Here is a 15,905-nt window from a genome sequence, read left to right as displayed (position 1 = left end):
GCCCTCGTGAAGATGTATCCTAAGGGATAAAAAAAAAAAAAAAAAAAAAAAAAAAAAGACCCCTTGCACACTTTTAAAGTCTGGACAACAATACGATTGATTTTCTCACACAAGATGGCCGCAAAATCGGCGGTCAAGGGTCCATTTCAGTGCTGGAGCAGCCTCTCATCTTAAACGGCCATCTTGACCTGTAGTAGGATACTATTTCTAATGTTAAATCGCTAACAGGCTAACAGGTGGTATGCTAACGTCCGGCAAGATTGCAAACTGAATATGGGAAGTGCTTTCATTTGCAGAAGGATTTCATATCATGGCCTGTAGTTGGATACTAGTTCTATTGAGGATTCACCAAATGCGAACGTGCTAACAGTCACTATGCTAACCCGGAGAAAGACAGTTCTCTGGCTAGCAAAAGACTTTGTATCTTGCCCTGTCGCTAGGTACTATGTCAAATGAATTGTTAAATTATTGTTCAAAGTTGGTGTAATAAAACATACAGTAAGTTATCGATCTAAATTGGAAAATCACGAAGGCACAGCAATAACAGATTTAATAGCTTATTTTGAAGTCGGATGCCATCTCAAATGAGGATTGATCTAATGCTAAAATGCTCACAATTGGTATGCTGACGTTCTTGAACCAAAATAAAGTCGGTGCCGATGGACCCACTGGAATGGGTGACCTTTGAACTGGGGATCAGTGAACTGGAGAGGTTGCTAGCTTGAGGGCGTGCGTGAAAGTGAAAGGACTGTGCGCACATGTGTGTGTCCACCTGCACTCCCTGAACACACGTCCATTTGCAACTCGACTCTCGGGGTTGTACGCATTTGTTGCGGCACGCGTGCCGCCATCGTCAACGCGCTAATGTCAGTAGAAAAAGGCCGACGATGAGGCGTCGGCGCCCTGACCCGATGGCGCCAATGCGCTGCCCGGTGACCCAACACAGACACAACATGGCTTTCTGAACACAGCAACAACTTTCGCGAAATCTTGCTAATTTGACGGATTTAGTACAAACAAGCTTGTTGACACTGCAACTTAGTCAGTGAGTTAACTGAGCTGGGCAAAATGTTTAAAATATTACTTTTGTGAGAGGAATTTATCCAGTGATATCATCCCAGATGTGTACCCCCTGTCCAGTCATCTCACACCGTTTTCTGACAAGCGGGAAATGGACTGCTAACATTCCAAACACACATAGGGCGCACCACCAATTTTTTATTCACGGTGTATATGTGTACCTAATGAAGTGGCGGGTGAAAAATATCGTAGCCGCTGCAGAGACTCTTGAGTATTCCGGAACTTTTCCATTCGCATACTTTCCGACAGCATGGAAGCAAATGAGCGATGTCAGCAGGTCACTGTCGAAAAAAATTGTTCTGCTTGGGAGCGCCGGAAACTTCCTGAGGGCAGATCCATCAAACACTCCTCAGCCAAGTGCACTCCTTCATTCATTCACTCGTTCATTCATTTATCAGTGAAGCATGCAATCGCCATTAGAAACATCTAGAAAACTACTCTGCCTCACAGGACTGAACCTTGATTGACCCAGATTGAAACCCAGTAGTCTGATCATAAATCATGACTTGGACAAACAAATCAGAATTAAAACAAAGATTCAAATGGTGGAACCAGAAGCAAAAGCCAGATGTCAGAACCACGAGCAAGAACCAGGTGGTAGACCCGGCATTTAGAACCAGCAACCAGATTCAGAAATTAGAGCCCTTATCCAAAATTAGAGGCAAGATCTATAAGTTTGAACGCATCTAGAGCCGGCAGTCAGAACCAGAAGCTAAAACGAGTTACGTTAGAAACAGCAGCCAGAACCAAAATGGGGAACGATCTATGACCAGATTTGGGAACTGATGTGAGAGCCGGTATACTGTACAGAGTCACAAGACAGATCAAAACCAGCAGTCAGAATCAAGACTGAGAAACCAGAAGTTAGAAACAAGAGTTAGAACCAGAAGTCAGAACCAGAAGTACAAATCTGGAGATGGAATCCAGACTCAAAACTGACATTGAGAGCCAGAAATGAGAAGCAGCACAGCCAGAATTCAAGCCAACCATCAAAAGCAAATCCCTAATCTAGAAGTGACATCCGCTTCCCCAAAAAGTGATTGCTTCCCTCTGATGAAGTCCCTCGTTAAGACTCTGGAGCGAACCAAGACTGCAGCCGAAAGTGTGAAAATTGCACTGTGTTTCTCACAGGGTTATAATAGTTTTGAATTTGACTTAACAGGTAGTTTTATTTTGTTTTGGATTTTTTTTTAATCGAGTTATTCGTTTTATTTAAAAAAAATTTAAATATGGACTATTTGTTAAGTGCAAGACAGTGTTGACCTTCCTTCTTCAGTAGTGACAGATACCAATTAGCAATACCAATTAAATACATTAAAACAGAACTCTAAAACCTCATGAATGATATAAACATCGATAGATGGAACTCCCATTTTTATCTTGTCATAATTTTTTTTTTTTTTTAGCTGTGGTTAACAACAATAAACCTTGAATCCTGCTTATGCAAACAACCCACGCAGAATTGGACATTTATTTGCATGGAGTTGCCTGGAACTCATGTTTATGCAAATGAAGGGGGCGGGCTCAAAATGCAAAACATACAAACTGCTTTTCTTTTGTGTGCCAGATTCTAGGGGTAAATCCGACCAGGGATGAAAAACAAAATATTGGTCTCAATAGTTTTGAATTAATATCTGCCTGTGTATGACTATCTGTTCATTGGGGGGGGGGGGGGGGATTGGTGTTCTTTTAAGGAAATCGCAACCTGAACAGTTTGTCTTTTTGTGAGGAAAGCACAAAAGGACAAAGCTTGTCTTCTTTTTAGCAAACTGTAACATGAGTGGTTTGTTTTCTTTTTGGGAAAGCGCAACATCAATACGTAGTTTTTTTTTTGTTTCGTTTTTTTTTGTATGTTTGTTTTTGGTGAAAACACAAGATCAGTAGGTTGTCTTCTTTTTCAGAAGACGGCGTGTCCGTCGAGCGGGCGCGCCCTCCTCCTCCAGCATCGCAGAGGATGAGGAGGATTGAAGATGAGACAGCTCCTCTTGTTTGCGATGCATCGCGTGTGTGTGTGTGTGTGTGTGTGGGTCTGTCTGCACGACTACTTGACTTGAGGGTGCGCATGTAGGCACAGGAGTGTGCGCACGCACACACACACACACACACGCGCGCGCACACACACACACACACACACACACACTCACACACACACACACACACACACAGAAAGGGTGCTGGCATTGTGCTAGGATTACGTTGGAATGAGATGTCTGCAGCAGATGTTTGCCAGACTGTCAAAACACGCGCCCATGTGACCTCGGACCCTGAGATCCCCCGAGCGTTTTGGATCAGATAGCGTTCAAACCAATCGCTTTCTCGTTCTGACAGAGCCATCCCTGAGAGTTATTCGAGTAGCGTGATTTGGCCAAGAGGTGGGGGAAAAACCTAAAAAGTTGGCGAAAGGGCACCAAAGACATCAAATATTCGCCGGTCTGGTTGCCTTAATTGCGGCTTCATCTTCCAGGCAACGGTTCCATCATTTCTCATGTCTTTTTTTCCCACGTATGCGTGCCTGCGTGCGTGCGTAGGTCCAGGCAAAGCTTTCAATTAGTAGCTGGAGTAGAAGCTCGGCGGCCGCAGGCCCGCAGGCCGAGCTGGACTCTGTGATTACAAACTTTTTCAAAGGGCAGGAAACGACAGAGGTCGTCTGTCAGCGAGAGGCCAACGTGACGGGAAAAAAAAAAAGGAACAGCGAACAACATCGATGTCGGTTTCGGAGTTTTTGGCGACGATGGGATGAAGACACCTGTCCTGTGTTTCTTCTACAAACCGTAGCCCTCTAACTTGAACCACTTCCACCTGACCCCCTCCCCAACCCTTACCCCTGACCTCTACCTAAACCCTTATGTTAATTTCTGAGCCGAATTCTAAAGTCTCCGTCAAACTTCGAACCCTGAGGCCCACCGGACATCAAGTGAAACGGCTGATTGATCAGGACATCCATCCATCCATATTCTGAACCTCTTTATCCTCACAAGAGTTGCGGGGCGTGCTGGAGCCTATCCCAGCTGTCGGCGGGAGGACACCCTGAACCGGTTGCCAGCCAATCGCAGGGCACATGGAGACGAACAACAATCTGCGCTCAAACTCAAACCTAGGGACAATTGAGAGTGTTCAATCAGATTGCCATGCATGTTTTTGGAATGTGGGAGGAAACTGGAGTACCCGGAGAAAACCCACGCAGGCCGGGGGAGAACATGCAAACTCCACACAGGAATGCCGAAGCCGGGATCGAACCCACAACTTCTGCACTTAGGTCGACGCGCTAACCACTCGCCCACCGGGCCGCTTGAGCTGATCAATCCCCCCCAAAAAATGATGTTGGCGACACGCAGCCGCACACCAGGCAACTGGCCCTCGTGCCGTACACCTACTCGCCGCATCGGAAAAACTGCGCCCCCTGGTGTTCTTAATGGGAAACCGTGCTTTGAGTCGCCACATACACAGAATTGGACTTTATTATTTTATCGTGAACCACAAACAACATGACATAATTGTGTGTACACACACACACACACACACACACACACACACACACACACACACACACACACAAAATACGGTTTTGGCAGTGATAGCCTCATTCACCAAATGCCAAATTTGAACCCCGAGCACAAAGCATTTTTTTTTTTTTTTTGGTCATGTGGTTGTGCATCTGCCTGCTGCTTATTTCCCAGCGAGGCCAGCTTGCAGTTTGACTGCTCAGCACGTTATCAGGGGAACAAAGATAACGCGTTTGTTCGTTTGTCCGTTTGTTCTCGGACAACAAGAAAGAAAGCGAACACCCGGGTTTGATCATTAACCAAACGGAGCCACGCTGTCGACTCGTGTGTGTAAAAAAAAGCAGGGAAATACGTGCAGACATGACAAAAATCGAAAAAAAAAAAAGCAAAGCGGAGGTGTCGAAATTCAACTATTGAAACAATGACATCATCAATTAACCATTTGCCAAAAATGGAATCTGATTGGCTGCTCGTAGTTTTGGGGTAAAAAAATAACCCAAGATGGGTCCAGAAAGGACTGACAACTTTTTGGGTGAATCATTTAACCCCAAAATTTGGGTCAAATTAATAACCCATAAAACAGTCCAATTCCATTTGGGGCGGGGCGAAATGGGGGTGTACAAAACAACTCAAATTGTTGTGTGCGTTATTCACGTGACCAAGCCTTTTGGGTTGTTTTGTATAAAGCAACCCATTTGTTGGGAGTTTTGTGCTTTCACATTCATGCGATGCCAGGGCATCAATTTTCTCATCTTGAATAAAAAGGCTAACAATTACAGCAGTCACACAGTTAAATCATTTTGTTTGCTGGACCGGGTAATCTCAGATTTATGTGAGTTGTTGTTTTCCAGCGTGCTAATGTAGCGCGACCGGAGATGGATGCAGAGATGCGATGCGTGGAACAAAAGCGGGACAGGACGGGACAAGACGGGATCAGAACATTCATTCTTTAGCGCCTGCCGAGGAACCACCCGCACCGCTACCCTGTCGTCAACGCTGGCACGACGCGTCGGGGCACGCTTGGAGCCTAAAACCAGAAATGCTGTAGCAACAGAGCACCCCCTTTTGCCTTGCACGCATGCTCAAAAAAGAAAAACGTCAAAATACTTTGACCAACTTAAGCGACGTAAACCTGCTAATTAAATCATGACGGTGACACAGCGTTGAGGGTGCGTGTGCCAAGGTTTCGGGATCATCGATTTAATTATGGATGCAACTAACAATTGTTTTGATAATCGATTAATCTGTCGATTGTTTTGCAGATTAATCGATGAATTGCATAAAAAAAAAAAATCAAATTCCAAATCAGGACATTATTTCAAGTTGACAGTGCACAAAATTCACAAATGTAAATTAATTCAAATTCAGTAACTGGTTTGGTCAGTAATAGCACAGAAAGTCTATAAACATGTTGGTCATAGTTTTTCAAAATAAAAGCAGATGTGTGCAAATATTTCATTTGGGGAGGAAAAAAAACGACCTCTGGACTGTTTCAAGAACCCTCATAAAAACTATCGCAACCTTGCACAATCGTTGCACGTACCAGGAATTAAATCACAAAAAAAAAAAAAAAAAAAAGAAAAAAGAAAAAAAAATTTGATCGATTATGTGATGACAATTTTTTTGGGGGGTATATTTTGAATCACATTTCAGAGTGAAAGGATGTTGATTAGGCTCCAGTAGACCCGTGCTTACTCATGGTTTGGCACTCGGGGAATCACATTTACAGTTTTTTTTTTCCCCCTCCAAATTGTTTTCAATATTTTTCAGTATTTTTCAATTCGTGGGCTTCCACTGTATTTTTATTGCCGTCAAATGTAACCCCAAACACAATGTAAAAAAAAAAAAAAAAAGCTCAATTAGCTAATAAATGTGCCTTCAAAAAAAAAAACGTTCCGGTTCCCAAAAGTCCAAAGGGGGGAAAAATATAATGAATTAATTATTTTAAAGAGAGCTTCACGTCTACATGCGAGGTCAAAGCGTCGATCGGATTAGCATGGATCGCAAGAAAAAGCAGCAAATGCTGATTGCTTTTAAATTCAATCTCCCGACTGATTGATTGCACGGCGCGCCGCATGCTAGCAGTCCCGCGTTTTGAGCGACGGCCATTTTAATTAGGCCACACCCCCCACCCCCCACCCCTCACAAACAACTCAGACAACGCATTGATTTCAGGCCGGCTATGATCCTTTCTCATGATGAGGAAAAGACAAGCACGGCTGTGATTTATCGGGGCGCCGTGTTTCCTAATTGGATGAAATGCACATCGGGAATATGAATACACATTTGGAGGCTTCGCATTTGACACCAGGCGCGCGCACGTAGCTTGGCCCAAAAAATAAAAGGCGCCCTTAAAAGGACCTTTTTTTTCTTTTTTCCTCATCACAACTCATGGAAATAAAAATTTGAAGTAACAATGCCAACTTAACTTAATTTATTCCTTTGCCATTTTTCATTGTCTGCAGATTTATTTTTATTATTATGGAGGTGGGGGGGCAGGGGGGATTTCTTTAAAATGTATTTTCTCATTTTGAATTTGTTTGTTGAGTTGAACTAGTGAAATACTTTTTAAAATAAGTTTGAGCTTATTTATTTATTTATTTTACTTTTTTTGAACTTATTTTGACTCCTTTTCTTCATTTAATTGAATGTCACTCACTGCTTTTCTCATTCAACTGAAGGAGGGCTGTGCGACGGTTGCCCCCGACATCCAGCAATGTGTGAGTCATCATTAAAAACATCCATCATGCACTCGAATTAGGAGGCTCGCTGGCAATGACAACCGCCACTTAAAAAAGTTCAAACCTGCTTTTTCCGCTGTGCTTTCAAAGCTCGCCAGATTCCTACTAGGCCTTCTTTTTTTCCCTCCGTCAAAAAAAAAAAAAAAAAACAACCAAAAAAACACGACCAAAATAAGCTTCTGTGCGCTGCGGTCTCCAGACAATCTTTATGAATTTATGAGACGGCTTATCATATCTGAGCCCGGCAACTACCTGCCAGCTGCTCACCCGACGGCTCGTAAACATCTTTTTTTTTTTTTAAACTGTTAATTATAACCACTAGTAATGTTGACGTCTTACAAAGACACAGCCAAGCTTCTGTCTATTGCGGACCATCCGCAGTGTCGACTGCATGGCACCATTTCCGGCCACTGGGGCAAATCTTCGGCAAATCCTTCTGTCCATCCGTCCCTCTCAAGCTCACTCCGTCTGTCCTTCTCTCCCTCTCTCCCATTTGTCCATCTTTCCTGTGCTCTGTCCATCCTTCCCTCTCAACCTCTGCCTATCCCTCCGTTCCTCCATCCATCTCACCTTCTGCCCATCACTCCCTCACCTCTTCATCCTTCCCTGTTTGTCCATCCATCCGTCCCTCCTGCCCTCGTGATGTCCCTTCGTCCATTCGTCCCAGGTTCTGTTCCCTCCCTCCCTCCCTCCCTCCATTCGTCCATTCATCACAACTTCCCCTCCACCCTACCTTCTGTCCATCCTTCCCTCACCCCTCCATCCTTCCCTCTGTCTGTCCATCCATCATTTCCTTCCTCCCAAAGTCCTTCCATCCAAGCATCCGTCCGTCGCTGCCTCCCTCATCTATCCATCCATATTTCATCCATCCCTCCATCCGCCTGTCTGTCTCCCCATTTCTGTCCGTCCATTCATCCATTCCTTGCGACCTCCCTTCCCTCCATCAATATTTCCCAACATCCGTCAAGGGTGAGGTTGGGATTTTTCATTCAAGTTTGTCTTTATTTCAATTTGACTTTTGCTTTTTAAATGGGGTTAATTTTAATTGGTTTTTAAAGCATGTGTGTTAGTTTTTTGTTCTGCTTTAGTTTTTGTATTTGTTTTAGTTTTAGTTTTAAATATATAAGGAGTCTTTATGGAGTAGAAGATTAAAAGAAACCCTCTAGTTAAATAACTAAGTAATGGATCACGTAATAAAGTAAACTACAAATATCCTACGACTGTTTGTCTGTATGGATCTAGAAAAATATAGAAAAAAAACAATTAATGATCCAGAAAAGCTCATTTTTTTGCGATTATTATTGTTTCTTTTAAAAACAAGATGTAGTTTAGTTCATTTTTGTTTAAAGATATATATTTTTTTTATTAGTAAAAATATGATTTCAATTCTAGCTGTAGTTATTTTGTGAATTTTTGTTAACCACAGTAACCTTGCCTCCATCCTGCCATACGTCCTTTACTTGAGTAGGCTAGCTGAGTATTTATGTAATCCGTCATCCCCAGGAGCCGAGGCGTCCGACCGACCAACCGACTGACTGACTGACTGACTGACAGACTGACTGACAGTTAGCATGATAAAAAAGTCAACAGCCTCACACTCAAAGTGCGATAAAAGCTCAATAAAAAAGTCAAAAGGGATGTCGTTAAGATGAGCGAGCAGAGCAGCAGGTGTTCGGCTTGGCCAAGAGGAACTTGGACGTAAAATCCAACCGCTGACATCCTTGAAACGGGTTGGCGTGGTCACGCAATCTCCAGGAACAAAGAATCAAGAGCTGTGCCGTCCTCGTCGCGGTCATTGATCACAACAACAGGTGTGAAAAAAAAAAAAAAGCTTTTCATTGAATTGTTTGTTACTTTGTCGATTTTATGCTTTCTCATTTTTTTCCATCTGTAAATGTGGACAGTGGTGCAGGACTTTTTCTTCCCTTTTTGTGACTTTTAAAAACACTTTTTTTTTTACTTTCTTACTGTTTATAGTATTTAGTTCTTGATAATATTGCAGAACTTGTTCTTTTCTCATTCAGATTTTTTTGGTTTCATTTTATTTCCAGTGGTACACTTGCTTGAAGTTATTTTCACTTTTTTTTTATTTCCTTTTTGCTTTCAGTTTTTGCCTTATTATTAGTTTGACTTTCCATCGTCTGCAAAAATTTCGATCGTGGTGCAGTGGACTAGTTTTCCTTCTCGTGCCTTCATCAAAACCTGACAGTTTGACTTTCTCTTTCCTCATTTCATCAATTTCACGAGTAAATGTATATTTTTGGGGGGTTTACCTTTGTCTGAACTGGAGCAATTCCTGGAATTCATTTTAAGTGTCTAAAAAGTTCTGAGTGTGAGCCATATGTTATTTTTTTTGGTTTTTTTGTTTTTTTTTTTTTTTTATATTATCCATCCATTTGCCGAACCGCTTTATCCTCACAAGGGTTGCGGGGGGTGCTGGAGCCTATCCCAGCCGTCTTCGGGCTGTCGGCTGGGGACACCCTGAACCGGTTGCCAGCCAATCGCAGGGCACACAGAGGCGAACAACCACCCAAACTCACACTCACACCTCGGGACAATTTCGAGTGTTCAATCAGCCTGCCGTGCATGTTTTTGGAATGTGGGAGGAAACCGTAGTACCCAGAGAAAACCCACGCAGGCCCGGGGACAACATGTAAACTCCACACAGGAAGGCCGGAGCCGGGATCGAACCCACAACCTCTGCACTGTGAGGTCGATGTGCACCGGGCCGCCTTTTAATATTATATTTATATTAAATATTAGGGATGTTTCCATTCTTCTTATTATGTCATCATCAACATATTTCTGTTTCTGTTTGTGTGGGGTCATTTTAAATGTGCTACAACATGGACTAAACTTGCCTTCGACGATTTACCTTCCCGATTTTGTTTCCTGTCAAATGTCAGCACGCACACCAAAGAGTCCTTCGGGGCCAGTTGGAGCAGACGGACACACATTGACTGCCGCTGTAGTGACTGACAAGCTGTCCGAACCGGACAGCTTGTCACAGGTGAGACAAGAAAACCTGAATGCATCCGTGCACACGTTAAGAATAAGACCCCAGAATGCAGTGGCTTGAAGACCCGGATAGCTCAAGAGATAACTTCACATGATTATTGATCAATTGTTTGATTTATTTGGAGGTCTGGTGGTAAAATGGGGCAGGGCGGGGTTTGGGGGGGGGCATTTGGCTTCTTCAGTGTAGCAAGTGGTTGTAAATGTCCACTGTAAATAATCGGCTTTGTCAATGGTATTGAAATGCCCCCCGGACACTCATGACAAGGTGTCTTTGAGGTCACATGATCGATCCCGACAGCGGCGACGGCGAGCTTTGGCTCCACTCCGTGATACTTTGTCCTAAAATGGACGTTTTATGTGAGCAAAGACGTGGGGGAGAACAAACACGAGGCAACTGCACCAAATATGGTCGATAGCCTGGACGCCGTTGCACTTTGAACTCACGCTTGGGCTTTCATCTGCACGCGTCTTAAGTGGAAAAATTCCTAAATTCCATCCGTGCGATCAAGGAGAAGATCCCAGAAGATAAAACGGCTATAAAAAGGATTCGGGAGGCCTCTTAGGCTTTAATGCGGGAATATGTCAAAATGCATTAAAAAAAAAAAAAACATTTAAATAACAGCAAATGACTCGGGAGCTCATTTGCATCCATTTTGAATGGCAACGTTTTCATACTGCGGCAACAACTTTGAAGCTTTAAAAGACGTTTTGCATCAAGCACGCACGTTTTTGCAATTTTCAAATCATATGAAAGCTCAACTGTAAACATTGCACGGAATCAAATATTAGGACAAAGCTCTGAATCAATTCGCTGAATTGCAATTCAACCCCTATTAACTGTATGCTAGTTATAACTTCCTGGGAATATTTTGGGTCAAGTTCAATTTCCTGTACCCAATCGACAAAGCATTGAACTCACAAGCAAATACGTTTTGTTTTCGTCTTGTGGAAGCAGAAACGATGTTCGCAGTCACGGTCATGGGAAGGTGATCCAAATGTTGACTTCAAAATCTATCCATCCATTTTCTAATCTGTTCATCCTCACGAGGGTCGCGGGCATGCTGGAGCTTATCCCAGCTGTCTTCGCGCAGTAGGCGGTGCACACCCGGGAACTGGTCGCCAGCCAATCGCAGGGCACAAAAAGACGAATAATCATTCGCACTCACACTCACACCGAGGAACAATTTGGAGTGTTCAATCAGCCTGCCATGCATGTTTTGGAACGTTGGGAGGAAACCGGAGTACTGTCATGGATTGTGTTGGACCTCAGAGTTTGTACGTCAGTGCCACGTTATTTCGAGTGAATGTGATTTTGCTGTAGAACACTCAAATGCAAAGCCACGAAAGTGTTGAAAAATCTCAACATTTTGCCGGTCATAAACGATCCGGCGGCATGCGAGTGGGTCACTCACCATATTGTAGCAGGCCTTGTCATCAGAACCGGTGAAGTGGTACGGGTCCACTGTGTTGCACTTCTGCATGTACATGCGGAACATGTTGTTCAGGTGCTTGATGCTCATGACGCACACGGCCGAGTTGGCGGTGGGGTCGCTGGAGTTGGGCTTGCCGCGGGCGAAGGCGGCGAAGAGCACGTCGTCACCCTCCTCCACCTTCAAGAAAAATCAGGAAAAAAAATTGAGTAAGAAAAGGAAACCTAGTCTTAATTCAAAATTTGATTAATTTAAATTAATTTTTCTTTAAATCACATTTTAAGCGGAATTTTGCATGGAAATTTCGGCACCTACTTTCAAAGGAAATGCAGATTTCAAAAATTCAAATCAAAAAGCTACATAAACTAAATAGGATGGAACAGTTCAATAGTTAATTCAATGAAAAAAAAACATTCATTTTCCATTACAATTTAAACAAAAAAAATCTAACAGCAAAGACTTATTCTGCTGAAAATTACCAACATTTTAAATTCGAAAATGTAAAACATTTTGACAGTAATTTCTGAAGTTAAAAATATAAAGTTATAAAAAAACTTGAATGGAAAATTACACATTTTTATTCAATAAAAAAAATTAATGCAAAAAGAAAATGCTGACAAAATATTCTAGAATTAAAAATAAAAGATCAAATACCCCCCAAAAATTCAGACAGAAATTACCAGAATGTGCCCCTGGCCCAATTGGGTTTTTTTGTGTTTTTTTTGTTTGTTTTTTAATCCAATGGAAACACACAGAGAAACAACACTCACATTCACAACTGGGCAATATTGAGTTTTTAATAAACTTTAGATATCTTCACTTTGGTTCACAAGAGTTTTGCACGGTACTAAATGACAAAAAAAAAAATGCATTCCTAAATGAAGCTACAATACGTACCTTCAGGTGGTGCTGCAGCTCCACGTCATCGCCCACCTTGGCCACGTGCGCCGCCTGCAGCAGGTTGAACACCTTGTTGTCCTCGGCCGAGCGCCGACGGCGCCGCTTGTCCGTGCTGATGCACTCCAGCGGCATCTCCACGTAGCGGCGGATCACCAAATCCGAGGAGCACATCCGCACGATGCGCGTGTGGAACGCCGGCGAGTCGCGGCTCACCTGCTGCACCGTCAGGAAGTACGTGTAGGGCCCGCTGTGGAAGGCGTGAACGTAGCGCAGGTAGTATTTCCCTCGCAGCGACGGGATCAGATCCATGTGGGACAAGCCGGAGAAGAAAGTGAACCCGTCCTGACTGGTCTTCATCTTCCTCATGGAGATGGTGCGCGGTCGGGCCGCGCCGCCGGGTGGCTTTCCTGAATCGGGAATCTCGGAGTTGCCGGCGAAGAACACAATGATGTTGCTCTCCACGCTGAGCACCCGCGAACCCGATGGGCCCACCACCACGTCGGCGTCGCCCGGCATCCCCCTGCCCGGCCCCACCTTGTCAGCGAAGCAGTACACTTCCTCGTCCACCGTCTTGGGACTGTTGTCGTCGTCCAGCACGTGACGGCGGCAGACGCCGTTGTCGGCTGAGCCGCAGCTGTACAGTCCTTTGTCGTACATCTTCTCCACCACCAGGGCTAAATTGTGGTTGTCAACCTCGCCGACGGCGCCGACGGACCCGCAGGTCTCATTGGCCAGCAGCGGCCCCGTGCGGTACTCGGACAGTTTGGTCATGTTGGATGCCAGGGCGTAGATCCGGTTGACGGCGCCCACGTAGACCACGCCGTCCAGCGTCACCATGTTTTGGACGGGGAAGTCGGCGGTGAACGTCGGGAGACAGTGTTCCGACGAGAGGTTGACATTGGACGACTCGGGGGGCTCGTTGCACTGGCCGAGAGCGCCGGGAGACCACGGGGACCACCACCACCACAAGAGCGAAACCGTGTGCAGGGTTTGCACGAAGCGCAGGTTCATCCTGGCGAGAAAACACGAAAAAGTGAGACCTGTGGTATGGAAAAAGTACAACACAAACGAGTAGAATGCACAGAAGCAGGAGAGAAAAAATAGCAGAGAACAAAGTGGAACATAAAAAGAGAACAAGTGGAACAAAAAGGTCAACACGAATAAGAAGGCAAACACTTGACCACAAAACTGGAAAAGAATGTGAAATATTAAAACAATGGAGGACAAAAAGTGGAATAAAAAAAAATCAGAGGAACATGAAAAAAGGAACACAATAAAAGTGTAATGCAAAAGGGCACAAAGCAAAGCACAAAAAAACAAAAAAGGGGGCAGAAAAAAAGTGGAATACAAAAAGAATTAGAACGTCAAAACAGTGGAAAACAAATAACTGGAACTCAAAAAGTAGAACACAAAAAAGGGGAAAGCAAAAAAGTGGAAAAAGTTAAAACAGTGAAACTCTAAAACTGGAACACAAAAACTAAGTCATAAGTTATAACAGTGGAACACAAAAAGTGGGAGCTTGTGATGAGGACTATAAAAAAGTGGAACACAAAAAGTCAAACAAAAAAAGGGAAAAAGTAATCACATTATTAAAAAAGTGGGAAATAAAAAAAAAAAGAGAAGCATAAAGAGGAGGACTACCAAAAGTGGAGCACAAAAAAGCGGGAAACAAAACATAGAATGCAAACAGTTAAACATTAAAAAAAAAAAAAAAAATAGGAGCACATAATAAAACAAAACAAAAAGTGAAACACAAAACCTAAAACACCCAAAGTGGAAAATAAAAGATGAATGCAAAAAAAAAAAAAAAATGGGATGCTAAAAATGACTTGCAAAAGTAGAACACAAAATGTAGATCACAACAGAGGAACACAAAAAGTGGGCCACCAAAAAGTGGAACACCACCCTGCCCAAAAAAAAAAATTTTAAAAAAAATAGAACACAAAAGGGACCAGATGAGAAAAGCGGAATGCGTGACGTACACGTCATACAGTCAAGAAACTAAACGAGACCCCAGTGTCTTCCGTTGGGCATGCAAGAGTTGCGACCCGCTCAATTGTAAGCCGCGCTTGCTTTCAAACCAAATTCTTTGTCTTCCCCCACATCGTGTCTCGATACTAATTATGGGATGGCGAGGGGCCGTGGCCGTGTGAAAGCGCACACGCCAGCGTTCCGTCTTGGCCGCTGGGTTTTGTGTGAAAGGCGCGAGGGGGGGAGTATCAGCTTCGAGACAGAATAGAGAAAGTATCAGAGACAGGACAGTATCTGCGTGTAAGGATATTTCACAATGCCGGGACAGGTGTGTGGAGTTTAACGCCATCTCAAAGCAACTGTCAGGATCCAACAAGATTTTTGGGGATTAAATACAGCGCACCAGACGCCGGATGTCACGCACGTCAACATCCCGCCTCTGCCGCGTTCTGTGTGAAAGGCGCAGGAGTTGACCTTTTTCAGGATGCATCCACTTTGCAGGGATGTCGGTGTGAAATGGGCTACAAAACCACACGTGCCTTAAAGACGGCTGCCTTAAAGACGGCGGGGCCTTTGGAGACCACGACGATAAACTCAATTAAAAGCAAAGAGGCGGGACGCGATAAATCACCCGGCAACTCAATAGCGGCACGCGGGGTGGGTGTGTGTGTGTGTGTGTGTGTGTGTGTGTGTGTGTGTTGGGGGAGGTTGGAGCTTTGTGGTGCTGCCGTAGAATTTTCAAAATGCATTTTCATGCTGGCTGAGCTTGATGTGGTTGTGACACATGTGGCAGCGTGAAGGGCATCAAAACAAGAGCAGCACATGAGCTTCGCATGAGGGATGCAGATTGACTCCTACACGAGAAGAACAGGGGCCCTACGTATGCTGCGGGGGGGCCCCGCATGGCCATTAGGAAATAAGCAACCGCCGTTTTGATTTGATTTGATTATTTAAATGTCAGTGGCATGCAAACACACACAGAAAAAAAAAATCATTGTGTCCATGTTTGGGGGGTTGGGAAGGGTGGCAGAGGGCCCACTGACAATACAGAGTCAGGGGCCCCAGGCCGTCTTAATATGGGTTCTTTTTAAGTGACTGATTCTGATTTTTTTTTTCTTTTTAAATGAAGAAAAAAAATCCTATCCCAAATTGAACCAAAAAAAATGTAGTCACTTGAAGAAAAACAGGTCAATACAAAAATAAAAAAATAGAAATAAATAAAAAATATATGTGAATGTACATTATGCATGTTTTTATGCAAA

The 15,905-nt window shown here is 43.8% G+C and overlaps 1 protein-coding gene across 1 annotated transcript in view; it reads right to left on the bottom strand.

The window, feature by feature from the left end:
- met (MET proto-oncogene, receptor tyrosine kinase) overlaps positions 1 to 15,905 on the bottom strand; it is a 47,241-nt gene that overhangs the window by 29,815 nt on the left and 1,521 nt on the right. The window contains exons 2-3 of the mRNA XM_019894856.1: positions 12,670 to 13,684; positions 11,755 to 11,952 (exon numbers count right to left, since the gene is read on the bottom strand). Of these exons, the coding sequence (XP_019750415.1) occupies positions 11,755 to 11,952; positions 12,670 to 13,683 (1,212 nt within the window). The 5' untranslated portion in view covers position 13,684. The remainder of the gene's footprint in view (positions 1 to 11,754; positions 11,953 to 12,669; positions 13,685 to 15,905) is intronic.

This window comes from Hippocampus comes, unplaced genomic scaffold (genome assembly GCF_001891065.2).
Source record: "Hippocampus comes isolate QL1 unplaced genomic scaffold, H_comes_QL1_v1.1 scaffold319, whole genome shotgun sequence".
NCBI classification, from domain to species: domain Eukaryota; kingdom Metazoa; phylum Chordata; class Actinopteri; order Syngnathiformes; family Syngnathidae; genus Hippocampus; species Hippocampus comes.
The sequence above is the reverse complement of the archived record's forward strand: the minus strand, read 5'-3'. Positions and strand labels throughout refer to the sequence as shown.